We start from the raw sequence: 26,255 nt of genomic DNA, 5'->3' as shown, positions 1-26,255 counted from the left end.
CCCCTCCCTGCACGACGGACACAATAATCCCCTGTGGGCTGGTGTAACCGGGAGGTTCCTACCAATATTATTTTTTCTAATCGTTTTTTAAATGAACAAAACTAAAGCAATTATTTTTATTTTACCAGGTAAGGGCCCCAACTGTGGACTGATTTTGGCTGATGATGATGATGATGAGAGACGCCCAGACCCAGTGCTTGAACTTAGGGGTTCAAGCACTGGGTTTCTGACACAGCCATTATGAACCACCTTCAGCGACAGAGACATGGATAAAGACACCACGATGTCTCTCCATATTGCATGCACGTTTCCCCAAAAAGGTTCAGGACAGATTCAGATATTTGCCACCGTGAGAGGGAATCGAACGGTGGGTCGCCGGTTTTGTTCGATCGGCGAGCTTAACCGCTGCACCACCGCTCTCCCCACGTCGCCACACACAGACACGCGCTCGGATATACCGACAACAGCTGCCGTTGGCTACCAAGTTGCGGTGCCAGGCTAGGTGCACTTCTAGTCCATCGAGGTGAACAGCTTTAAACTTTCCACCCCTCGCGTTTCCCCTCTCCCCGCGGCCCCGATCTCCCCCCAGAGTGCCCAACCACAGCGGCATCACCCCGCTGGAGTTGGCTATCTCTCAGGGCTTCTCGCGCCCCGCCGCCTTCCTCGCCAACGAGCTTGCCCGTCGCCGCGGCGACGCCGGAGGAGGAGGTGTGGGAGGAGCGGCGGTGGCGGCGGCGGCGGCTGCGGCGGCGGCGGCGTCGGTCTCCAACGGTGACGGAGGAGGGCGCAGCCGCAAGCGTTCCCACGGCGACGCCAACGCCAACGGTGACGAGAAGAAAGCGCGTTGCCAAGGTACGGCTGGAGCGCGGCGCGAGCGTCGGTTGCCGAGCGATGGTTGCCGTGCGATGGTTGCGAGTGACGGTTGCAAGGGTTGGCGCTGGAGACCCGGGTTGGTTGCTTTGCTGTGCGTGTGTGTGCGCTCTCCTGTGGCGTAGCGGTTTGCGCGCTGCGCTATGAACCCGGCGACCCGAGTTGGAGTCCCGCTCGTGGTCAACACCGGTGACGGTTATCCGAACCGGTCCTGGGCCTCCCCTAGGTCAACTCGGTCTGAAATGAGCACCCGGTGCCGTGCGTAGACAACGCCACTGGGGACACAAAGGCGGCCGGGCCTGGTGCTGGCCACCCACCCCCTCGTGTGCGGTGCTGGCCTTCATAGGTGCTGCTCGCTTAGCAGCACTTGCTCCAAAAGTCCGTTCAGGCTATACGGGGGAGCTTTGCCCACTCCCTAAAGACGAGGGGGCGGTGCTGCGTTCACCGCTTATTGCCACAGAGGTTCGCGGTTCGAACTCGTCGGGCCGCCCTGGTTACTACTGCGGTGTGCTCATTAACCGTAGACACATTACAAGCCCCTCCGCTTCCCCGGTGGACGTGAAAGATCCCGTGACGTCATTTTGAAAACAGAGAGCAGGCCACTGTGTGTGTGTGTGCCGCCGGGCGTCACGGTTTGAAGTCGCCTCGATTGAAAGTGACGAATTATTAAGATTGCACGCGCACGTAGAGCAACATTGCCCGATTCAGGCCGTTGCCGAGTCTTTCCCTTTGCCCTGTGCGGGGGAAGTTGCAACTGGCTGCTCTCTTGGAATGTTTGTGGGCATCCCACGGTAGCCAGGAGATGTGAATTACCTCGCCTGGTGTGCAGGAGGTCGTGGGTTCGGTCCCGACCCTGACGCCTGCTGCATATTTGAAGTTTGCGTGTTTCTGTGGTGAGATGTTCACTACCTCGCCCTGGTGTGCAGGAGGTCGTGGGTTCGGTCCCGACCCTGACGCCTGCTGCATATTTGGAGTTTGCGTGTCTCTGTGGTGAGATGTTCACTACCTCGCCTGGTGTGCAGGAGGTCGTGGGTTACATCCCGACTCTGACGATGCCTGCTGTATATTTAGAGTTTGCGTGTTCTCTCTCTCCGTGGTGAGATGTTAACTACCTCGCTTGGTATGTAGGAGGTCGTGGGTCCGATTATGACCCTGACGCCAGCGGTATACATTTGGAGTTTGCAAATATACGTTTTATATATATATATATATCCTCTTAGCACGTGATAGTTTTTTTTCTCCAGGTCCTTGGGTTTTTTTAATTCTCCGAACGTCCCGATGCGACAGGGACACCCTCCTCCTACTGCGCTGCACAGCTCTCGGGAGAGAGACGCGTGACGTTGCTGTGATGCGGCTCGCGAACTCGCGAGCTCTTAAGCAGGACTTTTGGGGCCCACTGGTTCGGTGCACGGACCGGGCGTTCGCCAAAGTGTTGGGGTTGTTGTTGTTTGGGTGGTGAAGGCGTCTCGTCTAGCCTGCCCCAATGGGAGACATTCGGTATTGTTCTAGAATTGTTCTCAACTGTTTTGACAGCCGGTGCTGTTTGGTTTAAGTGAGACTCCTGCTTGGGTTGTCTGTGATGGCTTGTTGTTGCTGAAGGGGTGACGCGGTGGCGAGATGTTCACTTCCTCGCCTGGTACGCAGGAGGTCGTGGGTTCGATCCCAACCCTGACGCCTGCTGCTGTATATTTGGAGTCTGCGTGTCTCTCTCCCCGTTGTTGCGTGGATTTTTCTGTGGGTCCCACCTGTTTTTCCCTCCACATTTTAGAATCAACGTCACGCGTTTTAGAGTTTTTGGCTGCCATACATTTCCACGTAGTGATGATGATGAGCCACTTGGTCGAGCTATAATTTGTGATAGCCAGGGTCTGTCACAAACGTGTTTTTAGTTTCTAGTCGTTAGTTGATGCCAGGTGTATTGAGTTCAGCTACACAGATTGGGGCTGGGAGTCTCGGAGAATGCGTCGGAGCTAGCTGTCACCCGCCAAGATCCCGGGTTCCAGTCCGCGATGATGACCAGGGTTGTTAACGTCTTTTGTTTTTTGTTGACGCACCTCCGGTTAGCACGGTGGGCTAGGTGCGATGCGAAACCGTACACGTAAAAAATTACAATCGGCAACAAGATAAATGGATGACCGATCTCTCTGGGAACCCACAAATATCCAGCTTTGGTGAAGTACTTTGAAATATGCCCCATGACCGATATGACGTGGTGAGGCATTCATCCAGCAGCGGATTGACAAGGCGCTGTAAGTTTGTTTCTTTAATGCACGGAATATTATATTTCGTTGCTTGTCGCGTGACCAAAATCGCACTGGGACGCGCCGTGCGGTTTGAACGGGGTCGCTCTTTGCTCACGGTCGCTTTGATTGCCACGAAAAGAAGAAAATAAGTTAAGCGGATTTGGTAATCGAATCGACAATTTCGCAAACGGGTGATCGACAATCCCTCATGAATTGACGACGGGGTGTGTGGTCGGCCGAGATGTTGACTGGGATTCGAACCCCCGTGCGTCTCTCTGACTTGTGAGTCAATCTCTCAAACTTGAGAACCGTAGGAGTGCTTGATCGGTGTGGCGTTAACGATATCGATCGTTCTGTGTGTGTTTGTGCACACAGCCTGGCACAAGTGCCGTGGTGACGTCACCGCCACTTAGTGGCGAAGGGCGGTTGTTGTTGTTGTTGTGTTTGCGTGAGCTGAAGTATCACTTGACATTACAGACAGCGCTTTGTCCCAACGCGGTAAAAGTGTAAAAAAAAATCAGATTTGGCAACATACCCACATTGTGACGGACGAGACACCTGTGTACGTGTTTAAATGCGGGCGTTTGTGTCTTAACTCGTGCGTGTGCGCGCGAGGGTGTTCTGTGTGTGTGTGAATGTGTGTCTGCGCGAGTACACGTCTGGGCGTATGCGAGCGTGTATGTGTGTGTGAGGGTGTCATTGTGTGTGTTGCCAATGTGCGCGCGTGTGTTTCTGTGCGTGTACGATCGTGCGTGTGCACATCTGTTGTGAATGTGCGTGCGTGTGTGCGCGCGCGTGCATGTGCAAACATGTTGGGTGTCTGTGTGGTTGTCGTTAGTCCACTTTATGCGGTTTGTCAAGAACACGCGGCGAGCATTCATTGACCGCACCTAGGCTCGGTAACTTCCAAAACCTGGTGCGGCTTCCAGGACTTGGGTGGTCATACCGACCAGCCTGGGTTGACCGTAACAGTGCGGAACGGGCGATGTGTAAAACGTGCGGTGGATTCCCGCGTTGAATCTCGGTGAATCTCTCGCGCGGTCCGGCGGTCGGTGCTTTTCGCCGCTTGCCCTGGAGGTTTTCGGGGTTCGAATCATACAGGGGGCCACCCTGGTTAATGCTGCAGGCGGTGTGCCTAATTAAACTGGAATGAAAACCAAATACATATACTACACGCCCTCCACTTCACTCGACGGTGGACGTTTAAGGTCCCCGTGACATAATTTCTCAACGGGTGTTGCCGGCGTCGCGATGACGAGTTTTTCCGAAAGTAATAAAAAATTAACGTGCAAGTTACGTACCTGTCAACCCCTTATCCAGTGTACCTACCTTATTACAGACCAATTCAGACCTTACCGGTCACCCCGTGCCCCTTATCAAGCCCCACGTTCATCCTACAAAGTCCCATCACAAGGGGAGAAACACAAACACAGAGACAAAATCATATTGTTTTTTTGCCCGTATAGAAACGGCTGTACGCCATATGGACCTGAGAACTCAATTTCCCTGATACGGCGTAAACCGTATGGGTTGACACGGTATGAAGTTACAACGGAGCCTTCGTGATTACCATGCGTTTAAACAAGGATGGCGGGAACACCAAATGCACTCGTTGCTGTTGTTGTGAAGTGTCGTGTGTTGTTTGTAAGTTCAATGACGGTGATGTTCATGCGTGCGTTTTAATCTCAATGCTTTCCCTGTTGTTGATCCTTCACTTTTCACCTGACTCTTCCTTTGTGTGCCTGTTGTGTGGTGTGTCCATGTGCCCTGCACGTGTGTTGTTTGTGTGTGCTGCGTCTGTGGTGTTTGCTGTGTCTGTGGTGTGTGTGTGTGTGCGCGATGTACCGTGTGTTTTGTCTTTTATGTATGTGCGTGTACATGGTATGTGTTTGAACGTGTGCGTGTGGCGTGTGTGTTGTGGCACGTCATGTGTGTGCGGCGTACGTGTGTGTGTGTGTGTGTTTGTGCGTATGTGGTGTTGCAAGTTGCCTCTGTGTATTTCGCTCTGTGTGTGTTGTGTTGTCCGGCGTGGTGTGACTCGTGTGTAAATGGTACGTGGGTGTGTTGTCTGCTGTGTGTGTTTTTACATGGTGCATGCGTTATACGTACTGCGTGGTACGTGTGTCTGTGTTGTGTGCACGTATCGCTTGGTCTGTGTTCGTGTCGTGTTTGCGATGTGTCCGTCGTGTGGCCGATTGCTTGCGTTGTGCTCCTGCTTAAATTCCGTTCGATCGCCTTCCCAACTCCTCCTGCAGCCTCCTCCAATTCTCTCTCAGCTCTCGTTAAAATGTGATTTTTGTCCGCCACGAACCCGTTACGCAACGTTAGCCCCCCCCCCGGGTTAATCCACCCGCTGCGGTTAAAAAAAAAATTGCCCGGGACCACCCTCGGCAATCGAGCAGGGTCTCTGCGTAACAGCCGGTGTGCAGCGTGTGTGGTTCTTGCAGCCAGCGTCAGTCGGCGACGAGTGTTGCTTGGCATAGTTCGTAGACGTAAAGTTTAGAGTTTTGGCGAAAGGGGGCAATTTGAACCGTCAGCCGGGATACCGAAGCCGTTAGGGGCCCACCAAGGAACGTCGTACAAGTCAGGGCCGCGGTCCGAACATTTTTGTTGTTGCCGACGTGAGACGCTCACGGGTGTGAGTCTGACGGCGCTGCCTCCGATCTCCACGGCTCCGGTTTGTACCAGGCTAGGTACTCTTTTCTTTTCTAAGAGGTCCCCCTCTCCGCACCCAACCGCACACAACCGCTCACCACCTACCTCCCCACCACTCTACGCGCAGACTTCCTGCCTCAGCCTACGCCGACCCCTGCCACCATCGGCGTCGGCAGGGAGTGCCTGTGGCAGGAAGATACTTTCTTCCACCACCACCACCAGCAGCAGCAGCAGCTCAACCACAACGGCGGCAACGGCAACAACAACAACAACGGCAGCGGCGGCGGCAATCATCGTAACGGCGATGATTGCGGCGACGAGGCCATGGCCGTGTCGGATGGTTGCGGCGCTCACCACGCGGAGGTCGCTGCCGTGGCCGTGGCTCCCAGCGCCACGTTGCAGGCGTCGTACCGCTGCGTGGGCGGCTACGCGTATGACTTCTGATCGCAGAGTCGTTTCCCCACCCGACTGCCCCCCGTGTTGTGGGCAGTGGTGGTTTTGGTGATGGTTTTGGTGGTGGTTTTGGTGGTGGTTTTGGTGGTGGTTGCTGGTGCCTCTGGCACGCTGTCCACTGGTGCACTAATGTGGGGGGATGTGCTCCCGATTTTCGGGTTAATCCCAAAAAAAATAATCCGAAAATCTCGCCTTGATACGAAATTTTCAGACGTATTCGGGGACACACGTTTTGTTTTGGATCATAGTGCATCTGTGGGTCTCTGTACGTCTGTGGGTCTCTGTACGTCTGCGGGTTTGTACGTCTGTGGGTCTCTGTACGTCTGCGGGTCTCTACGTCTGCGGGTTTGTACGTCTGTGGGTCTCTACGTCTGCGGGTTTGTACGTCTGTGGGTCTCTGTACGTCTGCGGGTCTCTGTACTTCTGTGGGTCTCTGTACGTCTGTGGGTCTCTGTACGTCTGTGGGTCTCTGTACGTCTGTGGGTCTCTGTACGTCTGTGGGTCTCTATACGTCTGCGGGTCTGTGTGTCGATGTAAGTCTATGGGTCTCTCTACACATATAGGTTTGTAAGTATATGGGTCAATGTCTGTCTGTGAGTCTCGGCAAGTCTCTTAGTATGTGAGTCTCTGTACCTCTATCTTTGTTGAACTTCTTTCACACCGTACGTAGCCAACCGTACTAAACAAGAGTTGCGGGGAAAGGACAACAAACTAAACACAAAAAAGCAGTATGCATGTCTGGGTCTATGTAAGTCCGTGTAAGTCTATGGGTCTACGTAAGTCCGGGTCTCTATGCAAGTCTATGAGTTGCCATGTAAGTCTGTAGGGTTTACCTTTATCTGTTACAAGTAATAAATATTATCCCAAGCGATCATGATAGTGGTAGGAAAAATAGTTCCATGTTCACGGAGCGGCTTGAAATTAGGCGAGAAAAATCACTTTAAGGCGACTTTTCACCCGCCGCTTTGCCGAGGTAGATGCGCATCATTAGACCCCCCCCCACCCGCTCTCGGCGCGATTCGACGGACAGACCCCTCGCGATCCGGAGTCGCGGTTCGACTCTGAGAACGGCACCGCATTTTTAAGTGTGCCGGGAAGAAATTTGTTGAAGCGTCACACCTTCGTGGCCGCCGAATCGGCGACACCTGCCGAGGTTTGCGGCTTTCAAAACCGGGTTTCGGCCACCATCAGAGGTCGCAACCGGGTACCCGATATCCGTACCCTACCCGATACCCGGCTACCCGTACCCGGCCGGGTACGGGTACCCGTTTGCGACCCTGGTGCGGCTGGGTACGGGTAAGGAATCAAAACCCGTTTGCGACCTCTGGCCACCATGGTCCTCCAGCCACAGCGATTACACATCGGGGAGTTCCTCCTGTGCAGTGAGTTGATGGTCTCAGCCTGATTACCAAAGACTTCACACACACTCATACACACACATCGTTGTTCACCAATTTCTGACAAAAAAAAAGATTTATAGTGGATCAATCCGATGAGCTTGTAAAGTTCTTTTTCACAGATGTCCCGTAGGGGCACGGGGTAGGAACGTTAAATCAACAGACGGTGCAAAATCACGATAGGTTCCAGCTATCATTTGTGATGGGCCCAGATCGCTTCTGACAGCTATACGGTAGCTCATTGACGCCTTGCCTAGTAAAAATAAAAATATGCTAGGAATCACCGTCGGGTTTCCCAGCTCCCGTGTTCCTATAAGTTCAGCGTCCGACGGTGGCAGACCGTCACCGCCTGGGCGAATTTACATTTTGTAACTTTTGCGAGGAGAGTTATTTTGGTCGGCGTTTTTTTTTTGTCGTGGTCTGGTCGACGACAAGCTACAGGAGTTTCTTCCGTCCGAGTCTTTGGATGTCATTTAGTTGTTCCGCCTGTGTCTGGTCAGCTGGGCTTAGTGTGATGCCAGTCAATCGGTGAACTCGCTCACACTTTACGGACCGGCACGTATCGGGCCAATGACCGTCTTCATCAGCTCGCACTGCAGCCTCTAATCATGTCGCTGAGTGATGCGAGTTCTGCGTCTTTTATTCGTCAGTGGCGCTGATGGTGACAGGTGGTGGTGGTGATGACGGTGGTGGTCGCGGCGATGATTTCTTTGCGTCCGTGCCACCGTCAACCGATTGACTTGGTTCAAAGTAAATAACTATATATGTAAAAAATTAACCCGTAAAAAAAAAGTTTTTCACTATAAATCCTTTATATGCGTGGCGGCTAGAGTCCTCTCGTCCTCTGGCTTGAGATGGCTGCCACCTATGGGTCAGATGATTGCCTGCCACCATTAAGCAATTGGTAATTAAATATAAAAAAAAAATTCCTAAAAAGTGTAAAATTTTGGAAAAAAATTTTCACGAAAATAAATTGTCACGCACAACGAGTCTGTGTGCAAAATGTCAGCTCGATTGGATCACGGGAAGTGGGTTAAAAAACGACCGAAAGATTTGCACGGTCGTATACGCGCAAGCAAGCAAGCAAGTGAACTTAATATAAAGGATTTAAAAACACACACACAGTTGAAAAACGACAGTGTTGACGATTTGGTGGTGAAACGATGACCGTGCGATTTCGGTCGGCGATAAATGAAATCCACAGACTCGCCGTTTACAGGGTTTGTCGTTGACTGGACGCGACGGATACGCTGGAATAAGTTCTTGCTAAGCAGAGAGGCGCAGTGTTCATGCTCCCGCCTCGCAGCCGCGAGGGCCTGGGTTCGATTCCCGACTCAAACATTTCCGCGTGTGGAGTTTGTCATCTCCCCCCCACCTCCTTCCCATCGTTCTGCATGGATTTTCTCCGGGTTCTCCCGGTTACCTTCCCATAGCTAAACCACCACCGCCACACACACACTAACTATACACCCAGTGGAACTGGTATTGTGCCAAAACCACGTCCCAACGCTGAAATATTACACTGCAAATCACTCTCAATTGGGATCTCGCGCACACGCACACACACAGGAGCAATATTTCTCCTCCTGCACCCGCTACTTCGAAAATTTGGCAGGACCCTCCTGAACAACAGACTTGAGACTCAGTAAGTCAAACAAAGTGTAATCATAATGATGTTATTAACATTGTTGGGGCATAACCTCTCACCTGGACGGAATGTTGGAAGTGAAACCTACACACGGTTGAATTCAAACTGGCTTCTTCTTTCTCCACACACGTTTATATTTATCCCGTCGGTCATCGTGGTAGTGGAAGTATTCAAAGCAAGGATACAAAATAAATTAGTGATATTCTTATGTCCGTGGTGCCCAAGCACCAGAATAAGCGGTGCTTGCCGAGATGTGTATTTTGACACGCAGCTGTAGGGCTTTCACGACCAATGTCATCCGCAATAGAGGGTTTTTTTCGGGTTAGATCGCGTAAATATAAATGTTATTTAAACCCGTGTGTTGTGGCAGGTTTAACGGTTTAACGTCACGTTTATATTTACACAATCTAACCCCCCCCCCTCTAAAAAAAACGGCTCGATTATCGGGTTCTTATTGTTTATTTTCTTTTCGCTTTAGGGAGGGAGAGGGGTGCGTGGGGGGGGGGAGTCATTGGAAAAGCACAGACCTGAGAAAACAATTGTTGCAGCAAAAAAAAAATCTTCCGTCCGTTTAAAAACGCGACCTGCTGGTTGCTGCTGATGCGGTGTTTCTCATGGTCAGCCTAGGGTCAGGGGTCGGCGTCGCAGTGCCGATATGTTTATTACCTCGCCTGGTATACAGGAGGTCTTGGGTTCGATCCCGATCCTGGCAGCACCTGCTGTATATCTGGAGTTTGTGTGTCTCTCGCCCCGTAGTCACGTGGATTTTTATACGGGTCCTCCAGTTTTTCCCCTCCACATTTTAGAATCAACGTCACGCGTTTAATAGTGTTTGGCTGCTGATATAAATTTCCACACGATGATGATGGTAAGTCACTTCGTGTAGCTGCTATCATTCGTGATGGCCAGGTTGCTTCCGTCAAAAGAGCTGTACAGGGACTCCTCTATTTACGAACAAGTTAGGTTTCAGAGGTACTAAGTCAATTTGTTCGTAAGTCAAACTTTACTCCTGTCGATTCCAAACACGTTGTACGGCGTGTACACTAAACACGGGGAAAGGCTTTAAAAGTTGTGTTAATCTCCTGTAAATGTAGATGTCACTGGTTCTTCACGTTTTAAATATATAAATGTGTCGTTAAAGACGCCACAACCCTACACGGCCAATTATTAAGGTTTGTCACGTAAACAGAGCGTGCCAATTCGTTACTAGTACAGCACTAACCGGTGTGTCGGAGAGCCCACCTTGGCTCTGATTGTAAATGTTGTGGCTTGGCTCTCCAACATACCCAATGTGCTTGGTTGCCCCCTATCATATCACGCAGTAATTCCACACTGCACACCTTGGAGGTCCGGGTGTCAGTCAAAAGCAGCGGTAGATGCAGAGGGAAGGAAGCGATGACTGGATGGATAAAAAAACCTCTTCTTGAGTCGTCTGCACAGGTGCATATCTTTTGGTAACCATATTTTTATTTCTAAATCCGGAGGTTGCCGGTTATATCCAATCCATACCTGTCAACCCCTTATCAGTGCGTATCTTATTACAGACGAATCCAAAACTTATTGGTAACCCCGTGCCCGTATGAATCTCAACGTTCATCTTACAAAGTCCCATCACATGGGAGAAACACACAAAAAAAATAGACTTGTTTTTTTGCCCGTTTTGAAACGGGCTGTACGCCGTATGAACCTAAACTCAATTTCCCATGTACAAGAATACGGGAAAACCGTTATGGATTGACAGCTATTCCAATCTCCCGGAGCGGGCAGTTAAAACGACGGCGCAAATTCTTGAATTACCTCCCCCCCCCACCACCAACCAAACCCAACCAAAAGGGAAGCGCCTAAGTCCAGTGGTGTAAAAATTAACCCGTAAAAACTAAGCTTTTCACTATAAATCCTTTATATGCGTGGCATCGGTTTTATTTTATTATTCATTTCTGTTTTTCTTGAGTAAGAGTTTCATTTTTATCACATTGGTATTTTAAATTAAATATGACATTTTTTTTTTCCTAAAAAGTGGAAAATATAGAAAAAAAAATTTCACGAAAATAAATTGTCACGCACAACGAGTCTGTGTGCAAAATGTCAGCTCGATTGGATAACGGGAAGTGGTTTAAAAAACGACCGAAAGATTTGCACGGTCGTAAGCGCGCAAGCAAGCAAGCAAGTGAACTTAATATAAAGGATTTAAAAACTGGAGCCGGTTCGCCGCAGTTGAGTCAATCGATTGCGGCGCGCATTCTCGTAGCAACGGCGGTGTAAAGTGTGGGAACTCCCACCGCTTCTTCGAAGACGTCTGGCCGGCGTTGGACGCGTTAGGCCGCCGTGTACCCTACCCCCCAGAGCTTCCAGCGAGGTGGTTGGGGGAAGCCTCCTTCCGCCAGCAGCAGAACTTGCAGGGGCTGCACCTCTTAAAGCGTCGAGGAATGAAATAAAACTCTCATCGAACTCTGAGCGGCGCGCTCATCTCTATTGGCCCTGCCCTGTGCTGGTGATGGAAATTCCACGTTCCCATGGCCAGGAGGTTGGGGGGGTGGGGGAGTACGTCCAGCCACTGGGGAGGCTTGCTCACAAACGCTGGGGCTGTTTCGTTTTAACCCAATCACATGGGGAGGGCGTGGGGGGGGGGGCGATGTCTGGTCCGCTCAAATGGAGCTGTGTAAGGAGCGACCCCATTTTACTTGAAAGTGTAACGAATGGGAATTGTCGCTTTTCACAAAAAAAATCACGAGCTGATGCCGATGATGAGCAAGCCGCTGATTCTGATGATGTGGATGGGCACGGTGATGACTGATTATGACGATGATAACGTTGGTGGCGATGATGATGATGATGACAATCGTGGCGTCCAGTGATTTTCGATATCGTGGCTGAGTGATTGTGACGACGGTGATGATGATGATGCTGATTATGATGATAGCGATACGAATAATAATTATGATAATGATGATGCGAATGGTGATTGCAGTCATGACGACGACAATGATGACGGTGATTGTGTGGTTGACGTGCGATTCTCTTGCACGGATATAAAATTCACCAGCGCCAATCAACTTAACCGAACGTTAGAAGTATAGGACAGGTAATCAAAACACTAAAACAAATCTACAAATATAAGGAAACTTTTTGAAATAGAATTTTTTTACAATTTGCGGAGAAATCTTAAGTAACCTGCCCCCCCCCCGCGCCCACTCCGACTTATCGTCCCAAGAGCCAGCTCCCCCCCCCCAGTGCCTTGCGCATGTTTGGAAAATTTTATTTATCCTGGAGAAAATCCGATGTCCAGTCAGGGGAGCATGGAGTCAGCGAAGAAACAAAAAAAATGCGGTGAAATCTCGAGTAACCCCCTTCTGCCACGGTGGCGAGATGTCAACTACCTCACCTGGTATACAGGAGGTCATGGGTCTGATCCTGACCCTGATACCTGCTGTATATTTGGAGTTTGCGGTGTCTCTCTCCCCGTGGTCGCGTTGATTTTTCTCTGAGTCCTCCGAGTTTTTATCCTCCGCGTTTAAGAGTGTTTTGGCTCCTGCTGTACATTTCCACGCGATGATGATGATGATGACGATAAGACCACTTCGTTGAGCTATCGTCTGTGTCCAGGTCGCTTCTGAAAAAGACCTAATTAGCTTCGTAGGCCTTACCTGGCAAAATAAAAATACTTTCTAGTTTATTGTCCCCCGAGAACCCTCTGCCCAGTGCCTTTCCGCATGCATCGCAGCGAGCGAGAGACAGAGGCGATCGTCCCGATGTGATGATGGTGATGACCTTCGACCCTTCACGGACATCATCGTCTTTGTCGTAAATTTAGATTTAAAGCTTTCGTGACTGCAGGGATTCATCTTCTTGGTTCTTTCGGTAAAGTCGCGTAGAAGGGAAATTCTTGGTCACGTAGAAGGGAAATTATTTCCCTTCTACGTGACTTTACCGAAAGAACCAAGAAGATGAGTCTTTGTCGTAGTTTTGGAACGGATTGTTAACTCACGCCGCTTTGTGTCCGCGGTTGCAGTTGATTTGGTCGGTCGAGCGATCGATCGACTGACGTCACCACATACCGGGGGGAATTCATTTGGACAACGTGAGCTTGGGGTGCTCTGTGTGGAGCGAGCAGCGACACAGATCTCCTGCGAGGATTACAGCCTTGGGACGTTGACGATTGTGGTGGTGATGTTGGTGGTGGTGATGATGGTGGTGGTGATGATGACGTTGTTGGTGGTGGTGGCGGTGATGATGGTGGTGGTGATGATGACGTTGTTGGTGGTGGTGGCGGTGATGATGGTGGTGGTGATGATGACGTTGTTGGTGGTGGTGGCGGTGATGATGGTGGTGGTGATGATGACGTTGTTGGTGGTGGTGGCGGTGATGATGGTGGTGGTGATGATGACGTTGTTGGTGGTGGTGGCGGTGATGATGGTGGTGGTGATGTTGGTGGTGGTGATGATGGTGGTGGTGATGATGACGTTGTTGGTGGTGGTGGCGGTGATGATGGTGGTGGTGATGATGGTGGTGGTGATGATGACGTTGTTGGTGGTGGTGGCGGTGATGATGGTGGTGGTGATGATGGTGGTGGTGATGATGACGTTGTTGGTGGTGGTGGCGGTGATGTGCGTACGTACGGTGAACTTCTTTCACACCGTACGTAGCCAACCCTGCTCATCAGAGGTGCAGTGGAAGAACGACAAACATGATGATGGTGGTGGTGGTGGTGATGATGGTGGTGTGATGACAATGACAAAAATCCTGATGATGGCCATTATGATGGTGGTGGTGATTTCGATGGTGGTGATCATGACAAAGATGATGGTGATGACAATGGATGGCAGTGGGTGATGATGACGATGGTGATGATGATGACGATGGTGGTGATGATGACGATGGTGGTGATGATGATGATGGTGATGATAATGGTAATGATGATGATGATGACGATGGTGGTGATGATGACGATGATGGTGGTGATGATGGTGTTGATGATGACGATGGCGGTGATGATGATGACGATGGTGGTGATGATGATGACGATGGTGGTGATGATGATGACGATGGCGGTGATGATGATGACGATGGTGATGATGATGACGATGGTGATGATGATGACGATGGCGGTGATGACGATGACGATGACGATGATGATGATGGTGGTGATGATGACGATGTTGATGATGACGATGTTGATGATGACGATGGTGATGATGATGATGACGACGATGGTGATGATGATGATGACGATGGTGATGATGATGACGATGGTGATGATGATGACGATGGTGGTGGTGATGATGATGATGATGATAAATTCAGTGCACTTCACTGCAAGGGGACCACGTAGTGAGAGCTCGCACACGGCCACTTCATCGAGTCCGCTCGCTGCCCTCTCTGCGTCAGCGCGCATAACTTTCCCCACCCACCCACCCTTTTGAACGTCTTTAGTGTGTAGGTATACCGACCGGATTGTCAATATGTGTGTGTGTGTGCGCACGTGAGCGTGTTCGTGGTAGCAGCTGTTATCGCTTTCAAATATTAAACTCTTTCTCTTTGGCGGTCGTGTGTATGCGCGTGTGTGTGTACGTGTGTCTGTTAATGTCCCGCGACCCAAATCCAGCCCGGATTTCGCACACAGACACTTGACCCCACACCAGCTTGTGTGGCAAATGTTAGTACACAAGTTGGCTGTGTCACGTGCGTGCGTGCGTGTGGGTGCGTGTGTGGCATCGCATCGATTTGCTCGCCGTGCTACGAAACCGCCGCGACCCGTGTCAACTTTCGTTTGTTACTCCCCGATTTTTGAAATTCCGTTCTCCGCGGATTGAAAAAAAGAAATAAAATATTTTGCACTCGCGTTCCAAGGTGGCGGCGGTGGTGGTGATGATGATGATGACCTTTTCGATCGTACGATCTTCGCCGTTGTTTTTTTCTAAACGGATTGTTTACTCTGCTTTTGTGATTCTATTGTTACCCCCGCCCCCTCCCCAGTGTAAAGTTAAAAACACAACCCCCCCCCACCCCAAAAAAAATCGGACGTCTTTCATCTGTTACGATGGTGTGACGGGTTGATCCGATCGCCCACGACCGGACGGTTCGAGCGACGGGCGCGACGCGAGCTCCGCTTGTTTGTCTCGACCCACTCTCCGTGCAGTTTGCGTCGTGCGCCAAATCCGTTGTTGTGCCCCCACGGGTGTCGGTCGGGCCAGTTCACGGGGCAACACCTCCTCCTAGCCGACGTCGCCGTCGCCGCCGATTAAACCCGACGCGGCAGCGTCTCCACCGAGATCGCTCGTGAGCCGACGCTACTGCTGTTACGACCTTTTTCATTTTTTTTTGTACTTTTTTGCTTCACGCGACGGATGTCCTGAGCACACGCGCGCGCGCCCCCCTCCCCTCCCCCCGCCCCGGCCCCCTTTTGTTACGACGCGGCGGTCTACGTCGGTAGCGTCGCGCGGGGTAGAGTCCTGCATTCGGCGCTTTAATCGCGAAATAAAGCCTGGAAGTTTTGCTGACCACCGTGTCCGCGCCCCCCGACTTTGCTTGCGTTGTCCCTACGATCGGGGGGGGCCCTGCCCCCCCGCCCCTTACCCCCACCACTGCGTGTCCGGCTCGATGATTTTTAAACATTGACAACAGTTGCCAGAAGTTCGCCCGTGTACACAGATACACCACACGCACAAAGTAATAATAAAGGACGTTGAAATCGATGATGAGAACCGGGGGTTTGTCTGTAGCGGTTGCAAGGAATACGAGCCGTTTTAAAAGTCGTAGCGTTATTGAATGCGGGCACTGCTCACGCACGCACGCCAACATCTCGCACCCACGCAAGCATACGCGCCTGTTTTGAACGTACGTACGTACCCACCAACCCACACGCGCGCACACACAATCGTGCACGCACCAACCAACACGCACGCAGCAAGACTCATCGTACGTGCTAATAATACACTTTGTGCACACGCTCTCGTACACACTCGCACGTACTCGCACACACACTAACGCACCTTTCTCACGCACGCGCACGCACACACGCTCATTCACAAGCGCACGCACGCGGACGCACGCACGCACACTCCCACATACTCGCGCGCGCACTGACACGCCATTCTCGCGCACACATTCATAAGCACGCACACTACCCACACGCGTACAAGCTCGCATACACACACACACGCGCGCACTAACACACACTCGCACGGACGCACGCACACGCCCACGCAATCACGCGCGCACTGACACGCCATTCTCACGCACACACATTCGCAAGCACGCGCACATGATCACGTACGCACGCTGCACACACTAACGCACCTTTCGCACACCCGCACGCACGCACTCGCACGCACCTTTTGGAACTTCTTTTGCTGTTTTTGATGTTTGACAATTATTGGCCGACGTTCATGTGCGTGCGTGTGTGTGCGTGCGCGTGTGTGTGCGTGCGTGTGTGTGTGTGCGTGCGCGTGTGTGCGTGCTCGTGTGTGCGTGCGCGTGTGTGTGTGCGTGCGTGTGTGTATGTGTGTGCGTGCGTGTGTGTGCGTGCGCGTGTGTGCGTGCGCGCGTGTGTGCGCGCGTGTGTGTGCGTGCGCGTGTGTGCGTGCGTGTGTGTGCGCGTGTGTGTGTGTGCGTGCGCGTGTGTGCGTGCGTGCTCGTGTGTGTGCGCGTGTGTGCGTGCGTGCGTGTGTGTGCGTGCGCGTGTCCTTTTATCCCCCTCTCGTCTTTAAAACTCTGGTTTCTCGTTGTGCTTTTGTCTGATTTTACAGATGAATCCGTGGTTCTTTGTACTTGGGAGTGCTCCACCACCTGGGGGGGGCGGGGGGGAGCCCCCACCCCTCCTGCGACTTGTAGACGCGTGTGTATGAGTAGGCCTGAGCCCGTAGTTCCCATTTGCTTTCCTCGACCGAGATCGGGCAAAGCGAGGGATAAGTTTGTGGCAGAAAAATGAAAAAAAAAGTCTGTTTTATCGACGTTGTGCCGCTGGACGGGAGGTGATGTGGTGCGCGTGTCACGTTGTAGCTTGGGCGGGGGTTTCCCTCCTTCGGGAGTTATGGGGGTGGGGTTTGTCGGTGTGTCGGGCGGTGGGTTGCCCCCCTTCCGGGAGTAGTCAATCGCGAAAAAAAAAGTCGATGGCAAAATAAAATAATCGGCTCCTTGTTGTTAACGCTAATCGCTGACGTGCAGTCGATTGGTTCTGTCTGTACCGAGCTCGCAGATGATTTGACGAGATTTGTCCTGCTAAGGTGCAGCCTTTGCGATCGTGATGCCCATGGTACGGACGGACGTACGTACGGACGGAGACTGACTCACGTACGGACGGAGACTGACTCACGTACACACACGACACACTGACCGAGGCCGTTACAGGTAAGAGCACGCATTTTACAGACGGTGACTGAACCAGCGCGGCTAGGACGCAGCAGCAAAACAACGCGGCATCTGGAATTGAGCCGCCCTGCTCCTCCAGAATCGCCGCGGATTCCATTCAGCGACGAGCGATGCGGGCGCGAGCGAATCGCTTAGCGCCCTGGCGGTCCGTCCACTGGGCGCCCCCACGGGTGTTTCCGCAGCTAAAATAGAAACCCCAAAACCCTGACACGCGCGATCGGCGCTCTTGCTTTCGCCGCATCTCTTTTACCTTTCTAATCGCTCGTTTGTGTTGTTTTTTATTTTGGTCGCTGGTCGCGACTCCCCACTACCCCCACGCCCTCCACCCTCCCCCCCCCTCTCCGGCCCCCTCCTCGTGTCTCCCATTCAGACGACGATGTGGAGGAGGAGGAGGAGTTGGTGGAGAACGCCTGGCCCTACATTCTCCACGGACCGGAGCGCGCCTGGTGTGCCGACGCGGAAAGACACGGCACGGGTTTCTGCCCCGCGGAACGCGGACTGCCCCAGGCGGATCCCAGCAACGGGGTTGGTGGTGGCAGTGGTGGCGGCGGCGGCGGTGTTGGTGGTGGGGAAACGGGCGCCGCAAATCCTGGGACGGATTCCTGTTCCCATTCCCCGTCCAACGTAATGGATTTCTCCAACGGAGGGGCGGCGGAGTGCGGGATGGAGTGTGGGCGAGCGGGCGAGGAGGGTGAGCGAGAGGGCGAGCGTAGCCCCCCTCCCGTGCTGTTTGGACAACTCCATCAGAACGGTAGTCCCAGCAGCATGGTGGAACAGAGACCTCTGTGGCCAAAGAGACTGGGTTGGCTGGACAACGGAGAGAGGTGATTGTTGATTTTGGGTGGTGGTGGTGGTCGTGGTGGTGGTGGTGGCGGTGGGGAGATGGTGAGGTGGTGAGGTGGTGTGGTGTTCGTGATGATGATGATTGCGGCGATGATGATGATCGCGGCGATGTTGATGATGGTGGTGGTTCGCCTTTTAGCGTTCTGGTCTGACGCTGGTGAGATGAGGTCCTAAAGAAGGCTGTCTCTGGTGTAGACAAATCAATTTCAAAGTGAATGCTATATATTATCAGTGCATGTTTTTGTTGGCATGTTCAGTACAGGTGCCGTGTGTGCTTAATGCGGTAACTTGATTCCTGGCAAAATGTTTATTTTTGGTGCTTGAACATATCAACACTTGTTTTATTCATACTCTGATACTATAAGAAAAGCTCCCGTGTTGATGGTGAAGGTGGTGGTGGTGGTGGTGTTTATGATGATGATGATGATGGTGGTGGTGCTGATGAAGGTGAAGATGTTCTTGATGTTGATGATGGTCGTGGTGTTGATGATGATGGTGTTGGTGAAGGTGTTCATGATGGTGTTGATGGTAGTGGTGATGGTAGTGGTGTTGATGAAGATGGTGATTGTGGTGGTGCTGGTGAAGGTGTTTGTGATGTTTCTGATGGCCAGTCAGCGTTGATGGTGGTGGTAGTATAACAGTCAGCGCGCTGCGCTACGAAACTGGCGATTTCCGCTCACGGCCAACACCAGTGACGATTATTTTAACCGACCCTGGGCCTTCCCTGGGTCGACTCGGCCTCAAATGAGTACCTGGTGCGGTGTGTAGTAAACATGGTCACTGGGGAGACAAAGGCGGCCGGGCGTGGTGATGGTCACCCACCCCCGTCGTGTGCCGTGCCGGCCTTCATAGGTGCTACTCGCTAACAGCACTTGCCCCAACAATCTGTTACAGGCCATACGGGGGGGTGGGGGGGGGGTCTTTGTCTTTGTGTTGGTGGTAATAAAAAACAAGTATAACCCGTAAAAACAAAGTTTTTCACTCTAAATCCTTTATATGCGTGGCGGCTAGAGTCCTCTCGTCCTCTGGCTTGAGATGGCTGCCACCTATGCGTCAGAAGATTGTCTGGCAGCATTAAACAATTGGTAATTAATAAAAAAAAATTTCCCTAAACAGTGTAAACATTTTTTCAAGAAAATGCATTGTCACGCACAACGAGTCTGTGTGCAAAATGTCAGCTCGATTGGATCACGGGAAGTGGGTTAAAAAACGACCGAAAGATTTGCACGGTCCTAAGCAAGCAAGCAAGTGAACTTAATATAAAGGATTTAAAAACACAAGCGCCAATAAGTGACGACGCCGTCGCTTGCGAGGCTCGAAACTCGCCGTTGACCGTCGCATATCAAGTACGAACGCACCGTGCAGCTCGTTCACCGAATGTGCGTGCGTGCTCGTTTTTCCCCGATCGCCCCCCCAACCGACAGGGATAACGATGACTTCTACGCCTTCGGCCACTACCACGGCTTCGGCGATTCCGCCGAGGATTTCGAAGACGTTTGCCGGAGTTCGCACGACAGGGCGGTGGCGGCGGCGGCGGCGGCGGCCGCATCGCGGAATGGCCTCGCGCCAAGCCAGGTGCACGACCAGGTGGGCAACCGGGTTGTGTCGACGGGGCGACTGGCCGGCTGACTCGTCGATGGTTGACAGGGGCGTGTGCGGAGGGTGCGGTGGGTGTGTGGGGTGTGTGGGGTGTGTGGGTGACCGGTCGACCGGGCGATTGAACTGGGTGATCGAGCAGGTGACTGACCAGGTGACTGACCAGGTGATTGACCAGGTGATTGATCAGGTGATTGATCAGGTGATTGACCAGGTGATTGACCAGGTGATTGATCAGGTGATTGATCAGGTGATTGACCAGATGATTGATCAGGTGATTGATCAGGTGATTGACCAGGTGATTGACCAGGTGATTGACCAGGTGATTGATCAGGTGATTGATCAGGTGATTGACCAGGTGATTGACCAGGTGATTGACCAGGTGATTGATCAGGTGATTGATCAGGTGATTGACCAGGTGATTGACCAGGTGATTGATCAGGTGATTGACCAGGTGTCTGACCAGGTGACTGACCAGGTGTCTGACCAGGTGATTGACCAGGTGTCTGACCAGGTGACTGACCAGGTGTCTGACCAGGTGACTGACCAGGTGTCTGACCAGGTGACTGACCAGGTGACTGATCAGGTGATTGACCAGGTGACTAACCCCAAAAAACTCTTACGGATGATATTGGTCGCGAAAGCCGATGTGTTCAATGAACATGTTCCATCTCGTGCGATGTTTCCAGGTGAAATGCTTTGAACGAGTTCAAAAATGCCAGTCACAAAGCGTGAGTGTGTCACCCTCCGCGAGATGTTAACCTCTTGCTCAAATTCATTTTGTGTGTCTTCCAGAATAGCAGGATGTAGCTGATCTGGGTCCCGATGCAGACTCGTGGACGTGAAGGCACAGTGAGTGTCGACTGTGTGGAAGTGTGCGTGGGTTTATGTGTGAAGGTGTGGTGTGTGCGGTGTGCATGTGGCGTGGTGCGTATGTGCTTGTGGTGTCTTTTTTATTGTTGGTGGGGTCATCCCACGTGTGTGAGATGTGCATGGTGTGTGAGATGTGCATGGTGTGTGAGGGGTGTATGGAGTGTGAGATGTGCGGTGTATGTGTGGGGTGTTTGTGTGTGTGTGGCACGCGTGTGTGTGTGTGTGTGGCACGTGTGTGTGTGTGTGTGTGGCACGTGTGTGTGTGTGGTGCAGTGAATCACACTGAGAATCAATCAGACCCCTACCACCAACACCCGCTCCACTGGGGTCAACTTCAGGTAAGTCTGCTGCACGTGAGTTCCCTCCTGAGTCCAATCCACGTGAGCCCGCTCCACGTGTTTCATCTGTTCCTGTACCCTGTCGCTCGTGGCTACACTACTGCACATGGCCTGTAATGCAGCACTGTAGAGGGTGGATCAGGCCGCCACGGTGGTAAGATGTGAACTCCCTCGCCTGGTATATTATAGGAGGTCGTGGGTTCGATCCTGACCCTGATGCCTGTTGTAAATTTGGAGTTTGCGTGTCCCTCTCTTTCCATGGTGAGATTTTAACTACCTCGCCTGGTATACAGGAGGTCGTGGGTTCGATCCCGACCCTGTGACGCCTGTTGTATATTTGGAGTTTGCGTGTCTCTCTCCATGGTGGTGAGATGTTAACTACCTCGCCTGGTTTACAGGAGGTCGTGAGTTCGATCCCGACCCCGACCCTGACGCCTGTTGTAAATTTGTAGTTTGCGTGTCTCTCTCCATGATGAGATGTTAACTACCTCGCCTGGTTTACAGGAGGTCGTGGGTTCGATCCCGACCCTGTGACGCCTGCTGTATATTTGGAGTTTGCGTGTCTCTCTCTCTCCGTGGTCGCGTATATTTTTCTCCGGGTCCCCCGGTTTTCCCCCTCCACATTTAGAATCAACGTCGCGTGTTTCGAGTATTCGGCTGCTGCTGCTGCTATATATTTCCCAGCTATCATTTGTGTCCAGCTTGCTTCTGACAAACGAGCTTAAACAGCTCAGTGAGCATAACTTGGTAAAAATAGCAGTCTTTTTAAATACGTGGTCAACCAGGTTAGTGTCTAACTGTGTTGTTGGCCGACTGGTTTGCATCGCATTAAGTTTCTTGCTGTATTTGCCTCCGTGCAGTTTGCCGTTCTGTGTGTGCTCCGTGTCTGATGTCCTTCCCTGTGTGTTCCCTCGCTGTGTCTTTTGCCCCATTTTCACCTGATGATGAGCGGCTTGTGTTGCGTTGGAAACGTCGTGATTTATTTAATTTGTGACTTATTAAAATTGTATTTTATTTCTACATACGTGACTTTACCGAAAGAACCAATGACTGTAATTGTTCAGCTTTTTTAGTTCTATAGGGAATGATGGCGGGATGGCAAGCGGGGGATAATTCTAGATTTGAAGCTTTCGTGACTGCAAGGATTCATACTCTCAGTTCTTTCGGTAAAGTCACGTAGGTAAAAAATGAAATTAAAATTAATAAAAATAAAATAATAAAAATCACGACGTTTCGGAGGCAACACAAGTCTCCGTCATCAGGTGGGACCGTCACAGTTGAATTTGCTGTATCAAGTGAGGCAGGGATTCAAGATGCAAGTTCTTAAATACAAGTTAAGGGGGAGGAGAGGGGTGGGAGCTTATCAAAATGTGGTAGCCAATGAATGGAACGTATTGGGAGGGAGGGGCGGGGTTAAAAGATCACATGGTGTTCCATTCATTGGCTACCACATTCTGATAAGCTCCTCACCCCTCCTCCCCCTTAACTTGTATTTAAGAGCTTGCATCTTTGAATCCCTGCCTCACTTGATGCAGCAAATCTGGCTGTGACGGTCCCACCTGATGACGGAGACTTGTGTTGCCTCCGAAACGTCGTGATTTTTATTATTTTATTTTTATTAATTTGAATTTAATTTTGTACCTACGTGACTTTACCGAAAAAACTTAGGGTATAAGTGAGGATAATTTCCATCCGTGCGGGGATTGGGTCTTGACCCCTGCCGCCGCCTTGTATGCGTTTGGTTTTCCTCCGGGCACCCCGGGGGGGTTTCCTGCCGCACGTATAATGACGCTCATTCGTGGAGTTGTTCAACATCTCCGTGAAGGAGCACGGGATTCGCTTGGATGACCTTCGGTGTTGCTTCTGGCCGACTTTCCATTTCGTCTACCTGGATTTGATTGCGACTTTCAAATGTTTGTAAAAATGTATCATTAGCCCGTAATTAAATGACGAATTGTTAATCTTCTTGGTTCTTTCGGTAAAGTCACGTAGAAGGGAAATAATAAAATAATAAAAATGGAACATAATAAAATACAATTCTCACGACGTTTCGGCCACAACGCAAGCAGCCGTCCTCAGGTGAATAACAGGTCTGTCGGAAAGACAGCGTCTGAATAAATGAAAAATATTAAATAAATGGGTTCATTCAGACGCTGTCTTCCCGACAGACCTGTTCTTCACCTGAGGGACGGCTGCTTGCGTTGTGGCCGAAACGTCGTGAGAATTGTATTTTATTATGTTCCATTTTTATTATTTTATTATTTCCCTTCTCCGTGACTTTACCGAAAGAACCAAGAAGATGAATCCCTGCAGTCACGAAAGAAGCTTTAAATCGGAATTGTTAATCGTCGATTGTCAGTAACGCCACGGTTGATTTTGTGATCCGCAGCTCCAAGGCATTGTGGGTACCTGGATGGGGCGGCGAACGTCTCGCCCTGGGAACCCCTTCGATTGTGTTCACCACTCGCGCGCCACGCAAAGACAAAGATCCCCCGTGTAGCCTCTACCACCAAGACTGTTGGGGCAAGTGCTGTTGGCGAGCGCCTATGAAGACCGGCACGGCACACGAACGGGTGGGCGGCCAGCACCACGCCTCCGTGGTGCTGCTACACACACCGCACCAGGGGAGGCCCAGAACGAGTTTAGATATTCGCCACTGGTGTTTGCCGTGAGCGATAATCGAACTCGGGTCGCCAGATTTGTAGTGCAGCGTGGCGCTTACCGCTGCTGCACCGCTCCCCGCATACACACACGCCACGCACGCTACACGCATACATGCTACGCGCAGACACGCCACGCACACACACATGCCACGCACGCCACGCACACACACACCACGCACACACACGCCACGAATACAGACACGCACCACACGCGCCACGCACACACGCGCCACGCACACACACGCCACACACACACAAACCACGCACACGGCACACACACGGCACTCCACGCACACCCACGGCACCCACGTCACACACGGCACGCCACGCACGCACACAAACAGCGGTATTGTAATCAGATTACCAAAGATTAGGGACTGGTAATCCTGTGTGATTGTCATTGTATAATCAGATGATATGTATGTGTGTATGAGTGTCGGTGCGTGTGTATATATGCTGTTGGCACAGTAGGGGGCACAGGTTGTGCATCAGCCAGTCATCTCGGTCATCTCGGTCAGTCAACCTGTGGCACTTGCTGGGTCTGCCCCGTGACCTCCTGCTAGCGGGCGTTCGACACTTCACGTGGCCTCAAGGTGCACATGGCCTGGCACAAGCGCCGTGGTGACGTCACCGCCACTTAGTGGTGAATGGCGGTTGTTGTTGTTGCGTGTAGGTGTGTGCGTGTGTGTGTGTTTATGTGGGGAGCGGAATGGTAGCGGTTAGCGCTACGCTGCGCTATGAACCCAGCGACCCGAGTTCGATTCCCGCCCACGGCCAACACCAGTGACGATTATCTGAACCGGTCCCCGGCCTCCCCTAGGTCGACTCAGCCTCAAATGAGTACCTGGTGCGGTGTGTAAACATCACCACTGGGGAGACAAAGGCGGTCGGGCGTGGTGCTGGCCACCCACACCACCTCGTGTGCCGTGCTCGCCTTCATAGGTGCTCGCTAACAGCACTTGCCCCTAGAATCTGTTAGAGACTATACGGGGGGGAAATTTGTGTCTCTGGGTATGTGTTCGTGTCCGTGCATATACACAGTATACGGTGTGTAAACATCGCCACTGGGGAGACAAAGGCGGTCGGGCGTGGTGCTGGCCACCCGCCCCCATCGTGTGCCGTACCAGCCTTTGTCGGTGCTCGCTAACAGCACGTCTCAGGGCTACGTGCTGGGGGCATCTGTGTATCTTCGTACAGAGTGTGTGTGCGTGCGCCTGTGTCCCCGTATGTGTGGGGAGCGCGGTAGTCGTTAGCGCTTTGCACTGCGAGGCCCGGCGACCCGAGTTCGAATCACGCTCGCACAGCCACCGTCGGTCTCGACTCGCCGTGGCGCGTCAAACAAATCGGCGGCCGGGGGTACGACGCGCTCACACGGCCTCAACGGAGGTCCCCACCGAGTTTGATTCCCATGCGATTCAAACCTCGGTGGCATCGTGATACCGTGCGCCGGTTTTCCGCGCCTTGCAGAAATGACCGCAACTACTACCGCCAGCCATCGCCAAAGCCGTACTTGAGCCGGTGTGGTGATGTATGGTTCGGATGAGCGAGCTGCTGCTGCAGGCACTCCGTCCTATGAACATTCAGCCTCGGGTGCACCCCCAGAGGAAAGCAGGACCACGTGACTGGGGCCTGCGATTGGGTAAAGTCTCTCAACCCCCGTCCACTCCGTCCACATCTAAGGGGGGGGTGGATAAACTAAAAGGCAAAGGGTTAAAACTTTGTCGTTTCGATTTAAAGCTTTGGTGACTGCAGGGATTCGTCTTCTTGGTTCTTTCGGTAAAGTCACGTAGAAGGGAAATAATAAAACATAATAAAATAATTCTCACGACGTTTCGGCTACAACGAAAGCAGCCGTCCTCAGGTGAAGAACAGGTCTGTCGGAAAGACAGCTTCTGAATGAACCCATTTATTTAATATTTTTCATTCATTCAGACGCTGTCTTTCCAACAGACCTGGTCTTCACCTGAGGACGGCTGCTTGCGTTGTGGCCGAAACGTCGTGAGAATTGTTTTATTATTTCCCTTCTACGTGACTTTACCGAAAGAACCAAGAAGATGAATCCCTGCAGTCACGAAAGCTTTAAATCGACAATCATTATCATCTTCTTGGTTCTTTCGGTAAAGTCACGTAGAATGGAAATAATAATATAATAAAAATAAAACATAAAATATTATTTTATTTTATGTTTTATTTTATTTTATTATTTCCCTTCTACGTGACTTTACCGAAAGAACCAAGAAGATTTGTTGTTGTTTCGTTTCTCTTCGCGGATACTTTGGCCAAGTCTCTTGGTCGAGATGTAAAAGACT

At 51.6% G+C, this 26,255-nt stretch overlaps 1 protein-coding gene across 2 annotated transcripts in view; it reads left to right on the top strand.

The window, feature by feature from the left end:
- Positions 1-25,734, top strand: part of LOC133357764 (ankyrin repeat domain-containing protein 10-like) — a 62,642-nt gene extending 36,908 nt beyond the window's left edge. Inside the window, exons 4-9 of one of the 2 annotated variants that reach the window (XR_009756992.1) lie at positions 590-852; positions 18,004-18,457; positions 19,901-20,063; positions 20,868-20,924; positions 21,219-21,283; positions 23,673-25,734. Coding sequence is in view for 1 of the 2 variants with exons in the window: in XM_061575880.1 (XP_061431864.1) it covers positions 590-852; positions 18,004-18,457; positions 19,901-20,063; positions 20,868-20,882 (895 nt within the window). In the remaining variant the exon portion in view is untranslated. The remainder of the gene's footprint in view (positions 1-589; positions 853-18,003; positions 18,458-19,900; positions 20,064-20,867; positions 20,925-21,218; positions 21,284-23,672) is intronic. The other variant, XM_061575880.1, reaches the window with a different exon arrangement.
- Positions 25,735-26,255: the final 521 nt, after the last annotated feature.

The sequence above is a fragment of the Lethenteron reissneri genome, chromosome 59 (genome assembly GCF_015708825.2).
Source record: "Lethenteron reissneri isolate LAM-NWPU_2019-01 chromosome 59, ASM1570882v1, whole genome shotgun sequence".
Classification (NCBI taxonomy): domain Eukaryota; kingdom Metazoa; phylum Chordata; class Hyperoartia; order Petromyzontiformes; family Petromyzontidae; genus Lethenteron; species Lethenteron reissneri.
This window is presented reverse-complemented; position numbering and strand designations above follow the sequence as displayed.